Below are 17,003 nucleotides of genomic sequence, written 5' to 3'. Positions count from 1 at the left end.
TTGTACAACACAATAAATATTTATTCACTACTTTGCAACAGATAATTATAAAAGCATTAAACAAATTGAAGTATAAACGTGCACATGACATTAAAGTGCTTTTATAGGAAAGCAGGGACAAAAAGCAACCTCACCTGCATGGACCTGGCGCACATGTCTGCACCCCTCCCTCCCCCAACACAAATGAAACGGGCAGAAAATCTTCCTGTGTAATTTTTGTAGTGTATGCAAGTTTTGTTCTGGAAGTCCTCTATCATGCCTGCCTGCCCCTTAAACTATAGCTGTTCTTTGGGAAATAAAAAGGTACACACTGTATATTTAAAGAATAAATTTGCATAGACCCTACAGAGTGTGTTATTTAGGTAGGTGTTAATGTGTATTGTTCATGAAAGACAGGCCTCTCCAATCCTAACTATACCAAAAATCCCTCATTCTCAACTGTGGGGAGCTGGCTGCTTTACTAGCAGCCACTTTTAAAGTAGTTGCTATAGTGTGTTAAAGAGGAAAGAGAGGGGGGAATGAACCAAGGCTCATTCTCAGTATTTTAAAGGACTCGTGCCTTAGTTCAAGGTTTTTTGGTTCAGCTGCTTCCTTGAAGGTTCCAAATAGTTATACAATATTTATATTTAGAAACAGAATAAAAACAACTGAATGTTTGCCATTGTGCAGAGAATCATCATTACCTCACTGGCTATACAAAAAGCAAACTGCTACCTCTCCTCCAGTTTGATGCATACATGTATGTATGAGTACTGTGTATGCTGTCTGTATATGTGCACATACTTTCCTGTATGTAGAGGCTATTTAAGGACTCAAGATCCATACATAATCAAGCACAGAATATATAACTGTGAACACTATAGTACACAATTTATAGACTGTACAAAGATTTAAAAAAACACTTAACAATTACAACATAGTGTACACAGAGAGAATCATAAAATCATAGAAAATGAGAGCTAGAAGAGACCTCAGGAGGTCACATATAGTCCAGTCCCCTGCTCAAAGCAGGAAGGGCCCCAACTACATCATCCCAGCCAAGGCTTTTTCTATCTGGGTCTTAAAAACTTCCAAGGATGGAGATTTTGCCACCTCTCTGGGTAACCTATTCCAGTGTTTTACTGCCCTTCAAGTGAGAAAATTCTTCCTAATATGTAGCCTTAACTCACCTTGCTGCAGCTTCAGCCCATTGCTCTTTGTTCTGTCATCTGCCCCCACTAAGAACAGTCCAGCTCCATCCTCTTGGCACCCCCCCCTTCAGCGACTTAAAGGCTGCTATTAAATCTCCCACCGTCTTCTCTTCTCCAGAGTAACCAAGCCCAGTTCCCTCAGCCTCTCCTCACAAGTCACGTCCCCCAGCCCCCAACCATTTTTGTTGCCATCTGCTGGACTTTCTCCAGTGCATCCACATCCTTTCTGTAGTGGGGGACTAAAAACTGAACACAATACTCCAGATGCGGCCTCACCAGTGCTGAATAGAGGGGAAGATCACTTCCCGTGATTTGCTGGCAACAATTCTACCACTGCAGCCCAGTATGCCGTTAGTCTTCTTGGCAACAAGGGCCCAGGTCCTTTTCTGCAGAGCTGCTGTCCAACCCACCAGCCCTCAACCTGTGCTGGTGTGTGGATTGTTCCGTCCCAAGTGCAGGACTTTTTACTTGTCCTTATTGATCCTCATGAGATTTCTTTTGGCCCAATCATCCAACTTGTCTAGGTCACTCTGAATCCTAGCCCTACCCTCCAGCATATCTACTATCCCTCCACACACACACACACACACACACACACACACACCAGCTTGGTGGCATCTGCAAGAGCGGAGGCTAGTCTGGTCTTCATTATTTTCAGAAATAATATTCCATAAAAAGTCCTCTAAACAGTATTACACTTGGATCTTGCATTTGTATGAATAGGCAGTTTCATCCACAGGTCAGGTGAACCATAGGGCTAAAGAGAGAGTGCAGTTAAAGAGGTTTGGGTGTAGAAAAGCAGTGTTTGCTCTAGAATTTGTGGTGGTTCAAAAACACAAATATGATAAACTTTCTCTCTCCATTTTTGAAGCAGGAAGCAGCTCTGCTGGTCTCTCAGACCCTGTCACTGCGCAGTTGTCTACAGGATGTGGAACGTTGTACAGATACTTTGGTAATGTCCGTTCTGACAGTAATTCAACCAGCTAAAGACTGCATACCATGATTTCTTTGGACCCTTCTAGCAAGAGGTATGGTACATCCATGGAGACTCTGAGTACTTTCATAGCCCATCTGCATAGCTGAGGAAATGCAATCCCTCTCATTCTGCATTTTAGAGTGTGTGTATTCCCAGAAGCTGGAAGGTAAGAGACCTGGGCAGAATGAGGGGAGAGCTTCCACTGGTGTCCTTTATGGCATAACTGTGAAAAGCAGAAAAAGCTAAGAATATCTATAATTTTCCTCCCTCCCTCAGTAACCCTTTTTGACCATGTGTAAACTTGTCTGTAACACTGCAAAAGGGGAAGAATGATTATAGAACATAGAAATCTGTCGTCCCCTCCCCCCCCCAATTTCCACAGCATATTTGAATGATTGGCGGGGGGTCGGACTCGATGATCTGTCTAGATCCCTTCCAACTCATTGATTCTATGATTGGTTGTAGTTAGAACAAAAATACCCATGTAGGGCCAATTCCAGCTCATCTGACTGCTGGTCAGTCCCACTGAAGTAAATTGGAATGTGTACAGGAGTGAGATTTATAGATATTTTCCTTGGCATTATGTAGTGAAGGCTTCCAATAAGGCATCACTGCCTGCTGCTGCCTCTGGGGGTGGGGCCTGTGTGCAATGGGGGAGGGTGTTTGGAGGGGAGATCCCTCACGCACAACCCCCATACACATGTACCCACATCCTCTTTGCACCACCATACACGCTACCCACACTCCCCCATGCATACTGCACACCCCAGCCACCCCAATCCCTCCACACACATTCCCACATACTCCCCCACCCCCCACATACAGCCAAACCCCATATCTATCCACCCCCATAAACCCCACACTGCCCCCCCACACCCACCCATACCCCCAAGCCCCCCCACACAATATACAAAAGTAAGACATCCTTTTAAGGTATTATATAATTGCCTCTCTGTACACTACACAAATGCATGTAAATAAGGACGACAATATTTTTTAAAATCAAATTATTGTGTGTTGTAATAGATGTTTGATTTTTAGAATATAATTTGGGATTTTTTCTGGTTCCAAGGTAGCAGTCCCCCTGCTGAAAGGAGTACTTCTGGGGGCAAGGGGAGGGACTTCTGATGGCAAAGGTCAGGGGTTAGGGGGCAGGACTTCCAGTCCCAAGATGGTGCCCAGGGGGGCGGGCCACCTGTCAAGGGGCAGGGCTGCCATGCGGCCCTCGACATCTTGCCAAAACTCGTTAAGCGGTCCTCCAGACAAAATAATGGCCTGTCCCTGCTTAAGAGAGCAAATTAGCATCCAGAGATCTTTTTGGTATTGCTTTGGTTTAATAGAAATGGGAACACCAATTAGTGAGCCATATTTGGCCCCCACCAGACAGTTTGGCCTCTAGGCTTGCCACTAGGATAATCAGTGGATCCCCTTTCCTTCCATTGCTTTCATGTTGTCAGCCGCTAGTTCTCACATTACTTCCCTGCGTGAACCTGTGCGCTCTATGGAAAAAATTGGATATGAATTTTGTAACAAGACTGATGTGCAAGTCAACAACTGCTGCTCAAGTAATTGCTTTTTAAAAAATGAATGGAGTATGAAAATAATATGGTTGGTGCAGTATTCTTCATGTTTTCAGTTTCTGCATGCCTATGTTCTAAAATAACTGTGTTGTAGAGGAGAGCAGGGCAAGAGGTGGAGGTTTAGACAGCTCCATAGGAAATGGTTAGGAGTGCAGATGTATGCAGGCCGGAAAGCTGTTTGAGACGGATGCATTTGGGACGTGGATGCTTTTGCTACAATGATGAGCAGGTAAGTAGTGAATAATGCTGCCATTTAGGCAGTTATCATTAGGTTTCATCATTCTTAAATCATTTTAAGATGAATAGACTAGCGCATTCCTCAGAGACTGTATCAGTGCTGGGTGTAGATTCAGGAAACGGAAACCACATTAGTTACATTTTACACTGACTTCCGGGGTGGGGGTGGAGGTATAGAGGTTAGGCAGCTGCACAGGGACCAGCTGGGACTTCTGGAGCTTGCCCAGAAAGAAATCTGAGCACAATTAGGTGGCAAGGCTGGGGTTCAGTGGTATGAACCGTGGAATACAGAGGCCCTTTCTCTTCCTTTACTTCTCTTTTGGTTCAGTAGGAATCGCTGTTGACTGCTGTGTTTGTGCACTGTTGAGCACAGTGGGCCTTGGTTGGTCCTTAGGCACTGTTCTAATAAACAGGATCAATAATACTATTATCTTTCCTTCACTGACCCTAACGTGTCTCCAAGAGCCTGTCTAGATGAGGCAAATATGGGGCCATTCTTTCCAACAAGGAGGAATAGCTGGCTCAGGGAAAAGTGTTAAAACATATCTGTACTGGTGCTAATATACGTTAACCCATATTTAATTAAAATGTGTTAGGTAACTTGTTTAAAAATCACCCATTTCTTCTTCCTAAGTTAGCCAAGACCCGTATCTCTGTTATGTTTGACATAGAACACATTTTTAGTTCTTACATTTAAGCATCCTGGCACTTTTCAGTTAGACAAATCCTAGTGACCTTAGTATCCAAAGCTATATTCTCTAGGTTCCTTTTGAAAATATATCTGTACACAGTGATAGCAGAAGTTCTCTGGCAAGACTTTGGAAAACTGACATCAAACTAAACTTGTTCTCTTCTCGTCTGTTATGATTAATACTGCTTTTCTTTTCATTTTCATTTGTTGCTATTTGGGAGTAGTAGCTGTGTCCCACTGAAGGCACTATCTTTCGGATGCCCCTCAGTGTACAGTATTTCCAATAAAAATACAGTTACAAAAATGACAAGTTGAGATAAAACTTACATATATACATTTACATAAACCCAAGTAATAGTTATTCATATTATCAAAATTAGGTTAGGGCTGAGCCAATTCGTCTAAAAATATATGAAAAAAGAAAGAGGTTTCCAAGACCATATAAGTTCCTGAGATTTTTCCCCCATCTCAAGCTCTCCACGTTTGACAAAGAACAAAGAAAGGGAAGTTGCATTTAGGTGAACAACACATAGCAAACAAACAAACACTTTCACCCATGTTGACGGAAAACACGCATCATTCCTCTTCAATGACAATATTTTTTTCTTTCAAGTGAGAAATTTCTGGCAATAAATAGCAGGACTCTACATGTGTTCACAATGACTGTTTAAGTTTTGTTAAAAGTTATAACCACAAAGCTTCACTTCTCACTGAAAGAAAGAGTTTTCTGAGAAAAGGCTTCCCAGCAAACCAGTTTCTACAGAATATGCTATGAGCTGGTTTGCTTCCATGTAGCCAAGCAAGTGACCCAGCCCTAAGGTAGTTCTACTTCTAAAATAAATAGTGTTGAAATTCTTTGACTCTTTCCTAAATACTTTGTCACTCATCTTGTCACACTCACACGCAAGTTTCTGGGTTGGTCACAATTTCCCCATTTCTTTCAGGCTCGTCTTTCAGGAAGTGTTCCACTTCGATAGAGTCCACCTTGGCATCTTCAGGGGTTTTGTCTTCCATTTTGTTCAGCTCCTCTCTTTCTGCTGCTTCCTCTTTTGTTTGCCGGTCTTCTGATTTTTTCTTAATACAGCAGAAATTTCCTAAAGCCAGCACAAGGGCTGAGGCCGTAACTTCAACTCCAGCAGTAATAAAAACAAACATGTACCTGTTCGTGGCATCCAAGATTTTGCCTAAAAGACATTAAATTCACAGGTTAGTAAAAAAGAAAGAAAAAAAAACCAAACATCTCTTGCAGTGAGGATAATGCTGTTTTGTTTAAGAGAAATCATGCTCTAAATCACCGTTGATGTGAAAATACAAAGCCACAGTCAGCCTTGGAAGAGATTTCCAGAAGCACCTAGAACATTTAAAAGCAGAAGTCCCACTGAAAGACAGCAGCACTCCTCAGTAACTTATGTACATTTCAGAATCCTCCTGAATCCCATCTTGTAATCTAATTAATGTTTAAAACGAGTGAAGATATTTGAATATATGACTTGTGCCCTGGAGGTTTCCGCTACATTTTGTTTTACAGATGCATTTTTCTGTTTGTTTAAAATGGTTTTCATGTCCTGTTTCTATATGAGAAAAACACACCGTCAAAGTGGCTAATTGCCAGAGAGGCTGGTGGGGGGTGGAAATGACATGGCAGGACCGTGAGCTGACTGTGCATAAAGCCCTGTCAAATGCTTGAGATGATAAACAAATTGGCGGGAACACTTACAAAATTGTTTTTTCTATGACTTTAAAAGATCACAGTTCTTCCTCATCTTTTGTTATGTAGATTACTAAGTCGATCGGGTCTTTGAAAGTGGCACATAAAGGGCCTGATTTTTCCACTTTGCTTTAATAGATCGATTTAGGTTCCTAGATTGTCCTTGCTGCTTCATCAGACTCTCTTGGGATGCCATGCTTCCTTGATGCTCTGTGTTCCCAGGAGCGCATACTCTATGTCACATAGTCAGCCATGATTCTGGAATAAATTGGTTTTTTTTCTTACATTCTGCCTTCCAAAAACAATGCTTGTGTTTTATGTGGGAGCATTGGTATGTGGGGACAATAAAGTCTGTGTTGAGTAGCATGGTGTTTCCTCAGTTTCAGTTTGAATTGTACATCTGGCTGGTTTGTAATCTTGCTCATTCCTGTGTTATGAGATGGGGAAAATAGAAACCTCTGCTCTACACTATTCATTACTTCAACCCCTTTTAATCTCACCTCCTATCTAAGATAACAGTCCCTGCCTTTTCACTCCCTCTTTCTCCAATAATTTTTCCACGGTTCTGGTTGTTCACCGTATAAAGGTTTTTTCTTCCTTCAAGTCACCAGGGACAATGTACAATCGATTTGGTTGAGCCTTAAAATCACCTGACAGATTCCAGGATAGTCTTGAACCAAAGCCCCAACTGAGTTTCAGGGAAGTAGTTAGCTGTATGCTGGGCGCATCTCTGAGAGACGAGCGTGTGTCAGATAAGTGTGCGCATTACCAGATCCATATACACTCTTGGTGGCTGTTTTCACTTGGATCGGAGTCTTTGGCACACAAAAAGTAATGGAACAATGCAAATGCTGTTAAACCCTTAATTTAATAGATTATTTACCTGCTGATGGTGGGCCGACTAGAACGGCCATTGCTTCAGCCAGAAGCACCAAGCCAATGGCGCTGGAAAACTTCTGAGTGCCGACGATAGCCATGAGAACTTCAAACTGAAGGGCACCTACCATTCCATAGGAAATGCCAAAGAAAATACAGAAGACTACCAAGCCAGCATAGTCATTAGCCATGGATCCCATAAGATCTGTAAAACCATTAAAAAACATAGCAAAGCTAAAGAGGTAGACGCAACGTGGTCTGACCTGCTTGAGACCAGCGACCACTCCACAGATGGGCCGGGCAAAGATATCGATGAATCCAAGAATGGTCAAAAGAAAAGCTGCTTTTGTGTCTTCATATTTCAGGTCCTTGGCATAGCTCACCACAAACACTGGCGGCACGAAGAGGCCCAGCACCATGATGGAGGCAGCCACAGTGTAGATGACAAAGCCACTATCCTTAAACACACTGAAATCCAGGAGCTTTTTCTTTGTTTTTTTCTCAGCAATTTCTTTGGTAACTTCAGATTTCTTGGGAGGCTCCAAAGGTCTCATTAATGCTCCACAAACACAGCAGTTGAGCAGCATCCCACCCAGTATAAGAAACCCCCCTCGCCAACCATACTCATGTTGTAGTATCTGCCCCAGAGGAGAAAGGGCACAGAGAAACACAGGGCTTCCAGCAGCAGACAGCCCATTCGCTAAAGGTCGGCGCTTGTCAAAGTATCGATTTAACATGATAAGCGATGGCTGGAAGTTGAGTGCCAGACCCAAACCTGGAACAGAGGAGAGACAAAAGTGAAAGCTGACCTGCAGTGTCTGCATAAAAACAGCCACTGTTACTGCAGTAGTTTGATTCACAATTGAGGACAAAGATGTGGGGAGACTTTCCTGCTTCCTCCATCTGGAAGAAAGGTTCTAGATAACCCCCAAAACTGAGAGAGAGTCCTTCATAATAGTATTCCCCTACCTAATAGGCACACCTTGGGAACCTACGAAATCTATGAAAAGAATCGACTAAACTTCACAGAAGAATTAACACTTGTAAGAGCTAAATCTGGCTAGTCCCTTCCACTGTGAATGAGGTTCTTGAGAGAGACTATTTCTAAGGATCCTACTGGTTTAGACACTGCCCATTCATACCAGTTTTGATATCTGAATCTAACTGTATCCCAGCCTTTTCCTCTTCAGGGCTGCACCCCCACTTACCAGTGATAACACCTGCAGTGAGATAGACCTGGATAATGTTGGTGCAGAAAGAAGCCATTACCATCCCTAGCGAAGCAAAGAGGCCCCCAACGAGCATGACGGGACGACAGCCAAACCGATTGACACACACACTGCACAGCGGGCCTGAGGAAAAAAGAGATATGAGCGACTGGGACAATGCAGGTGCTCCTTTGTAATGTCTGTTTGAATTTCTTCCCATGCTTTCCCCACATCCTCAAGCTACTCCCAAGACACCGTCTCCTTTCCACAAATCCACATACTTGGCATTTCAGCGCTCTGTAAAACTTTGCCATTTCATCATCTTTAGCTGACAAGTCTCAAAGGCTCTTTATATAGGATGGCTACGCTCAAAGAAAACCTGTTATCTTAAGTATTGTTACAGCCAAATATTTTTTTTCCTTCAAATGCCTAGTTGGCATGCAAACAGCATTTCTAATTAAGATCAGAAGAAAAGGCCTGACTTATTTGCTTCACATGTGGCATTGTTTAAAAATAGATACTGCCTACCTGTTCCATAAAGCATAGCCAGTAGAATGGAAGAGATCCATGCTGTATCACTGTATCCGACACCAAACTCCCGGATTAGCTCTTTAAAGAAGACACTAACTGCCTTAGGAAAGGCATAGGAGAATCCTGTGATGACAAAACAGCCGAAGAGAATTGCCCAGCCCCAGCCCCCATCAGGGGCTTTAATGCCAGATGGACCATCATCCACTACGACAGCTCCCATAGTGAAACTCTATGTGTTCCCTTAAGAGATGCGAAAAAATATAAATAATTAGATTCTACAGGCATCAGGATAGGAATTCACTCAAAACAATGCCACCGGGAAGAGGGCATGGGCATGTGCAGAAACAGGTGAAAAATGAATACATTCCAGCTACAACTAATGGAGACCTGGGTACAGCTGCTTGGCTGTGTGGGGTTTCTTGTTCGTTTTTTGTTTGAAAATGCTTGTCATTATTTTATAGAAATATGAGAATTTGGTAGGATATTAAGCGCATCACAAAATTATAGGGGATCTCATGAGGTCACTTAATCCAGCCCCCTGCCCTGACTTAAACCATCCCAGCCAAGTGTCTGTCTAACATGCTCTTGAAAGCTTACAGGGATGGAGAGTCCACAACTTTTCCAGGCTGCCTGTTTCACTGCTTGACCACCCTCAGATTTAGAAAGTCCACCCCCCCCCCCCGTCTTCTCTTCTCCGCACTGAGTAACCCCAGTTCTTTCACCCTTTCCTTGGAAGTGTTGCCTCCCAGACCTCTAATCACTTCTGTGTCTCTGTGCTGGACTCACTCCAATCTGTCCACATCCTACTTGAAGTGTGGGACCCAAAACTGAACACAGTGCTCCAGGTGAGGCGGCACCAGTAGATAATATAGCACAGTTGACCTGAAGTCAGACTAGCATATTGTGATGTACTTGAATATGTTTTTCTATATGCTAAGGGGCCACATTAAGATGGAACAGGTAATTCACATTCTGGCATGTCCTACTTTTTAGAAGTTTGCTTTTGCAAACTAAATTTGTCCAAAATCAATTGCCAAAAAGATTGATCACAGTCACCTGGGGGGCCTGTCCATTTATAGCCCCCAAGTCAGTCTCACCTCTGAATCCCTGAGAGAGCAGATGGATTTTGCAGGGTATCTGAAAGTTAGGATCTGTGCAGATTACAAACAGAACACTAACCGTTTAGAAGGAAACTCACTTGTCCATCCTGCTCCGTCCACAGACTTTGCTAATGTATTGCATTATCTTCAGCCCTGATGTCTTAGTGCAGCAGTCATCAACCTTTTCAGGTCACAGGCCACAATGATCCAGCTTGGGGCAGAGCAGGGCATGTACTAAGACTTCGTGGCTGCTGCTGCTTCTCCCCACAACAGCCTGAGGAGGGCAACTACTGTGACAGCCCCATATCTGTGGGCTGGACCAAATGGCTTTACAGGCTGTGGTTTGCCGACCCCTGTCTTAGTGCGATTATCTTCTTACATGATTTTTCTCTCTCATTAATGAAAGTGCATTGTAAGTACCTAGTACATATTTAGTACACAAGGTTTGCATTCGCATGTTACTATATGGGTTTATATATTGTCGCTACTTTATTTGTATTTATATGTTGCAGTGCCATGTACTATTCAATGTGTCCATCCTGCAGGAGAAGTTTTCCTGCGTACTTCCCGTGCAGGGTGGCCTGCAGGGTTCTCTGCTGCCAGCGTAACCTGTATTCCTTTGTGTGCAGGAGAGGCTGCTTCTGTTTGTGTTTTGTTTCTTACTGGCTTACCCAGCTTTCCTGTCATGAATGATACGTTAGTGAGGAGCTTTTTCTTGGGGCCTCTGCCAGCTGGATTGTGCAATACACCTGGCCTGTCAGTCTTCATATATCAGCATGACCTCTTAATGTACCCAGACTACATGAGTCCTATTCTGCTGTTCAACACCAGTATGCATGGTCACGCCTACTTTGTCTTTACAGACTCACAGAAGAACTATTAACAGCATAATAGCACACTACAGTATTATTCCAGGACAAACAGAATAGATTCCTGTCGCCTGTTTTAAACTTTCACCAGATACTGCATGCATACAGTAGAATTCACAGCCCTTTTGCATGTCAGAGCTCCCTTGCCCTGTGCTGCCCTCAGTTGTACTAGTGTAAATCCACAGTAGTAATACCATTGGTTTAAATGGATTTTGTCTGGATTTGCACTGAGGTTGGAATGCTGCTCGCTCTCTCTGGAGAGTGCGAGTTGCCATTGTAGAAGCAGGAGTAGCTTTTAGAGTCAGTGCTATGCTGGGAGACGCCCCACAGACCCCCCTCTCTAAAGTGGAGGGGAATGCGGGGTGTTTTATCTGCTTTTGAAAGAACCACCCTCCCTGCTTAAATGTCTCTGGCAAAAATGACTTATTCCTGCAGCCTATCCAATTCAAAAGAGCAAAGAGTTGGTATTATAACATACAATAGATTACAGTTCGTTGCAGGTGTGTTTAAAAGATTTTCCCATAAGGAGAGAGCTGCCTTCTAGAAATGCATCCTGACCCATCCTCCCTCTAGCTAGAGAAACAAAACAGACTGCAACACCATCAGAAGCTACAGTTCTTCAGGAACTAAAGAAACCGGGTTGGAAGGGGACCCAGGAGAAGTCTGCCTAGTGGCACTACCTGCCTCTTTGTCTAGTCCAAACCTGATCTGGAGATAAGAGTTTGATAGAGGTCTGCTTTACATAACAAACATGTTTTGTAACAAGTGTCTGCACAACACAACCAGCCATTGTGAAATGGCTGCTACTACAGCCTCTTCAGTTTCGCAGACTTTCCCCAGTGCTGACGTGCTGTTTAAATGCAGAAACCATTTGTATGTCCTGCCCATGCTTCTGTAGGACCATGCCCTCCCCTACGCTGGGGCTGATCAGTGGGTCTGGCAAGGACTGTCCTGTGAGCCCTTAGCTGCCATAATTCAGGGATCTCTGGTTCACCAGTGCTCTTGCTTTGGTGACACCAAGCCAGGGGTGGCCAAGCTGCAGCATGCTCACCACAAGTGGCACAGGTGTGGGGTACATTGCAAACCAGGGAGGGGACAGGTGGCACAGCAGCAGATAAGGCAGAAAGCAGAGCAGCAGTAGCATGGGAAGAGGATCAGAGTGGCAGCGTAGGGCTAATTTGTAGTGTGCCTGCTGCAAAGGTTGGCTCTGAGCACTTCTGTTCCCTGTAGCTCCCAGAGCACCCAAAGCCCAGGGGAAGTGCCGCTAAATCTAGATGCGTCTTAGGCTGCCATTAGCACATGCACGCCATGGAGCAAGTGGCCCCAGTAGCTAGGGATATTACTTAACATGTGCCGCAATAGTTTTACATGGAGCCCAGAATCACAGACAGGTTTGTGGAGGTGGACTTGCTCTCTCTGGTGTTGGCCTGCACGTACTTTCTTACACCTACAAAACAGACTCCACTGGAAAAGACAGGAAGAAGTGTGGGCAGGGAGATCCCTTCATTTATCTATGGGGAGCCCCATGAAGGCAGTAAATGGAGCTGGCTCAGACAACCCACACAACTACATCCTGTTCGTACACTAGCAACTTGTGTCAAGGGAGGGCGCAGGTGCTGCCTTGGTGGACTGTCATTTGTGGCTGTTGCACCTGTAGTGGGTTCAGTACCAGGGGTTGCTCCCAGCTGGAGAGTCATTTGGAAGGAAAGGCAGAGCCCAGCCCAAAACGGAAGAGCACTTGGAGTCGACCATATGCTTACGCCTGATGCAGAGAACTCTCCAGCCCTGGCTTTTCCACAGCATTTCATTTTGTATCCACATCACAGAGGGACACTTGAACTCTGCCTGCCCTTCCAACTACAGGCATACCTCGGAGATATTGCGGGTTCGGTTCCAGACCACCGCAATAAAGCGAGTCACATGAATGTTTTGGTTTCCCAGCGCATATAAAAGTTATGTTTACACTACGCTGTAGTCTATTAAGTGTGCAATAGCATTATGTCTAAAAAAAACAATGTACATACCTTAATTGTGAAGTGAGCAAATGCTGTTGGAAAAATGGCACCAATAGACTTGCTCGACGCAGGGTTGCCAGAAACCTTCAATTTGTAAAAAACGCAATATCTGCGAAGCGCAATAAAACGAGGTATGCCTGTAGTCCTGCCCTGCTAAGGGCAGCCACGCTGGGGTTTGCAGGTGGAGGGGGCACGAGTGTGCTGGGGGGGAGGGCTCCACCCAGGACAAGGGCAGCTGGGCAGGGGCCAGGCAGCCGGTCCCGGCCCTGGGGAGCCGGGCAGGCTGAGGTGCGGCTGCTGTTCCTTGGGAGCTGGGAGGAGCCTGGCTTTGGGGAGCACGTGCTGCCAATCCCTGGTCTGAGCGGGAGCCCCTGCGAGCTGGTGTCTCCCTTGGACCCCCTGAGGGGAAGGAGGAAGCATGCCTGAAATCTCCTGGTTCTCTGGAAGAGCCTGACAACGCGAAGCTTAAAGGCAAGTGGGGGAGAAAAAGGCCCCAAGAGTCTCCCTCAGGAGACCGTGGCTTCAGACCAGGGCCCCGGCGGCCACGCGCACTTCCCAGGGAGGGACGGGCATCGCGGCGTCGGCTCCGGGGCAACGCAGTCACCTGCCGGCTCGGCCGCCGCTCCGCCGGGAGCTGCCGGCCCCGCCCGGCCGGCCCCGCGCGCGGGTCGCCTCCTGCCGCACCGAGACGTGGGGGACGTGACTGGCGAGCCGCCGCCTGCCGTATTTCCTCATAGAGGCGCCGCCCCCCGGCATGGCCAGGGACGAGCAGCGCACGCAGCAGCGCGGCGCGGCTCCGAGGGGCTGCTCCCAGCCCCGGCCCGGCCGGGGGCGGGGGGGGGCAGGCCGCAGGACCGAGCGCACGCGGGGCCGGGCCCGCGCGGAGCGGCTGCAGCGGCGGCCACAGGGGCGCTCCCCGGGGCGGCGGGGCCGGCTGCGCGGGCTTCGAGGCAGCTCCTGGCCGGGCGGGGGCCCGCGCTGCTCCGCTCACCCCCTCGACCCGCCCGCGCCGCCCGGCAGCACCGCGTCCTGCCCCGCAGCGGGACGCGCGGTGCTCCCGGCCTGGGCCAGGGGCCGGCGCGGGCCGAGCTCCGGGGCCCTGCGCCTTCCGCGGCTCAGCCCGGCGGCGGCGGCGCCGCGCCGGGGCCGCCCCCAGGGCTCCACCCGCCGCCGCCGCCGCCGGCAGCCACGACCCCGCAGGAGGCGCGGGCGTCGCTTGCTCGCCCGTTCCGGCCGCCGGAATCCCAGCGCCGGGGCCGCGATTCGTAGCGCGCCAAGCGCCGCCACAGGTGCGGCCGGAGCCGGCCCCCGCTGGCGCTGCCCCGCGCGCGGCCGACCCCGCCGTACCTGGGCGCCGGAGATGCTCGCGGCCCCGCCGCGTGTCCGCGCTGCTTCCTCTTCGCGCTTCTCTGTCAGGCCCGCGCCTGAGTCATCCGCATCCGCATCCGCGCCGGGCCGCCGCCCCCCCGCGCCCGCTGCTTCAGCCGCCGCCCCTGCACCTGCCTCCGGCTCCGCCCGCGGCGCTCGCGGCCGGGGGAGCGCGGGCGGCTCTGGGGCAGAGCTGACCCGGCCGCAGGCATTACCCCCGGCGCGGGGTGAGGCGTGGCTGCGCGTGGAGAAGCAGCCCAGGTCCCCGGCACCGGGCGTGTGGCTGAGCCAGGCTCGCCTCCTCGAGCGGCCCCTGCCCCTGGGGGGCAGCTCCCAGCAGAGCTGCCGACCGCCGAGGAGCCCCGCAGGGGATGTGCTGCATGCCTCCTCCTCTGGGCCTAGCTGTGGGGCAACAGACGGGGAGGTGGCTCTGCTGAGGGAAGCGACCTTCCTGGAGGGTGGAGGCCTAGTTGGGGCACGGCCGAGCCCTCAGGCACAGGAATCAACAGCCTGGAAGGGGTCAGCACAGTAGGTTGGCAGTGCTGGTGCTAGCAGCTCCAAGGCAGCCTGTGCTAGGCGGCAAGACTTGGAGGCCAGGGATGCTGGGAAAGGAGGGCCAGACTCCAGGTCCCACCCCATACACCTGTGGTGGGGTCACCAGGTGAGCAGTGCAGAGGCACCTGGTGCTGCAATCAGGAGCGAGCCCCATGCAGAGATGCTGAACGTGTCCCTCGGTGCTCCCCCACAAGTGGCCATACCATGTTTTCCTGCAAGTACCATGGGCCCGGGAGCCATGGCAGCCAAGGAGGCCTGGACACCCCTATGGGATACAAAAGGAATGCAGCAGAGTCAGTCCAGTGCTTGCAGAGCAGGGAATAATTGTATTTGGATCACCTAAATGGTGCTACAGGTTTGTATGAGGGATGAACGGATCTTGCCTGAGGCCTACCACCAAGGCAGGGTTGTGGCTCCTTTATACAGGCAGTGCTGATGGTGTTGGAGCTTCTGGGTAAAAAGCCAACTGGTTGAACCCACAGCAAGCACGCTTCCATCATGGGTCCCACAGACAGAGAGGGTGACTTGTCTGAGGCTACACAAGATGTCAGCGGGGCAAAGTATTGAGGTTGGGTATCCCAGGCCAACACCTCTGCTAGCATGATCCTCCCTCTTCCTTCCACAAAGTCCCTAAACTTAATTATTTCCATCTTATTTGAATCACTGCTTTGTCATGGCAAGTTATTACTATAAAGGAAAATTTCTGAGTCCAAGCTCATGGGTGTTCTCGAGTCATTTGTAAACAGTGATTTTTCCATAACAGGGAGAGGTGCGCTTGCAGTCAGCAGGAGGGAAGTCTTCACATAGCTGTCTGCAGTTGTGGCAGTAACTGGAAAACTCTGATCACCATCACTAGAGGACACTTCAGAGACTAAGACTATGGGGTTGCTAAATGAACCTAAACAAAAGAAAGATGCTCATAATGTGTAAGAGTCAGAAGAAAGAGAACAGCAGTTCCTGTCAGGTCTGGTAGAATCCATCCTCACCAAAGCTCATACATAGGCTCCAACCCTGCTGCATGTGTTTGGGAGCTAGAGTTTACAGCTGTGGGAAAGCTTAGGGATCTGGGCTTCATTTCATTCTGAAGGCAGTAAGATTCATTGCCATCTTGCTGTTCAGAAGTGAGCTCATCATCACAAGCCCTAGTCTCACCCTTGTAGTTGATGATTCTATTATTCCAGGATGAATGCCCTATGCTGAGAGCAAACATCATCCTGGTGGGTAAAAGCAAGGCTAAGTGGGGCCTTCAAAGGATGCTTTGAAGACCAGGACCAAATTCTTGGATTTGATTCAGCATTTAACATTCAGCAGTTAACGGGAAGCTAGTGTTGTGAACAAAGTCCCATAGTGTTATGCCTACAGAAACCTGGACTGAATCTAGGCAACTCGGAAACCCTTGGAATTGATAGTGCCTCATGGTATGCAGAAAGATAGTGTATGTTTTTAAATATTAAAGGTTTTGTCACTGATTTGTACAGAGGGAATGTTCAAAACTGACAAAAGGTGTCCAGAGAGGCCTTTGGAAACTGCTTTCCAGGGTTACGTAAATAGCAACACCATTTTCTGTCCTTCATGTCATTGCTGCAAGCACGCTAAAACAGCCACCCTAGCATCATAACTCTAAACCAGGTACTGTGCTGCATTTGATACTACTCAAAAAGTAGCCTTTTCTGCAGCTCAAAAGTAGTTTTACTACTCATGGTTGCAAACGTTTGTTTTTTGCTAGATTCTTCACAAATATGAATGCGTGTATGGATGGGTGCCAAGATTTGGCCCTTATATTCTGTATTCAGCATGGTCTTCAAGTATTGTTTTTATGTTTGAAACCCTGGTATTCATACTTATGTTGACTGATCACTGACATATCTCTTGCTGTTTTATAATATTATTATTATTATTATATTTAAAAAGCATGTTAGTTCCATAAGAACTACACAATCCTAAAGCCACACTCAAGCCCAGATCATGCATCTTTTTGGCTGAGGTAACATATCAATGACAGTTGACAATACCTACCTTCACAAGAAAATCTGCACTTCTCATCATTTTTCTCCTCCTGATTGAGTCCTTACACCACAGGCATGCTTCAGCTGGCACTT

At 47.6% G+C, this 17,003-nt stretch overlaps 1 protein-coding gene across 4 annotated transcripts; it reads right to left on the bottom strand.

Moving 5' to 3' along the window:
* SLC16A3 (solute carrier family 16 member 3) lies at positions 1-15,232 on the bottom strand. Of its 4 annotated transcripts, XM_090059513.1 has the most exons (6): positions 14,329-15,232; positions 12,991-13,090; positions 8,995-9,237; positions 8,467-8,610; positions 7,266-8,033; positions 1-5,858 (listed from the first exon to the last, which is right to left on the bottom strand). In XM_090059513.1, exons 3-6 carry the CDS (start codon positions 9,215-9,217, stop codon positions 5,572-5,574), a joined length of 1,422 nt encoding a protein of 473 aa, XP_089915639.1. In that variant the 5' UTR covers positions 9,218-9,237; positions 12,991-13,090; positions 14,329-15,232; the 3' UTR covers positions 1-5,571. The 4 variants fall into 4 exon arrangements, with proteins under 4 accessions (XP_089915639.1, XP_089915638.1, XP_089915641.1 ...); XM_090059512.1 differs by lacking the exon at positions 12,991-13,090 and having other exon boundaries at positions 14,329-15,230; XM_090059515.1 differs by lacking the exons at positions 12,991-13,090; positions 14,329-15,232 and adding an exon at positions 13,586-13,675.
* Positions 15,233-17,003: the final 1,771 nt, after the last annotated feature.

The sequence above is a fragment of the Crocodylus siamensis genome, chromosome 8 (genome assembly GCF_052110815.1).
Source record: "Crocodylus siamensis isolate JL-2025a chromosome 8, ASM5211081v1, whole genome shotgun sequence".
In the NCBI taxonomy this organism is placed as follows: domain Eukaryota; kingdom Metazoa; phylum Chordata; order Crocodylia; family Crocodylidae; genus Crocodylus; species Crocodylus siamensis.
Note: the sequence above shows the minus strand (reverse complement) of the source record. Positions and strands in the feature narration are given on the sequence as shown.

Excerpts from the sequence above, each read along its gene's own strand:
- SLC16A3 (XM_090059513.1), bottom strand. The coding sequence starts at position 9,217 with ATGGGAGCTGTCGTAGTGGATGATGGTCCATCTGGCATTAAAGCCCCT. Across the intron at positions 8,611-8,994 it reads GGCTATGCTTTATGGAACAG|GCCCGCTGTGCAGTGTGTGT; the intron begins GTAGGCAGTATC and ends TTTTTTCCTCAG. Across the intron at positions 8,034-8,466 it reads CACTGCAGGTGTTATCACTG|GTTTGGGTCTGGCACTCAAC; the intron begins GTAAGTGGGGGT and ends CCTCTGTTCCAG.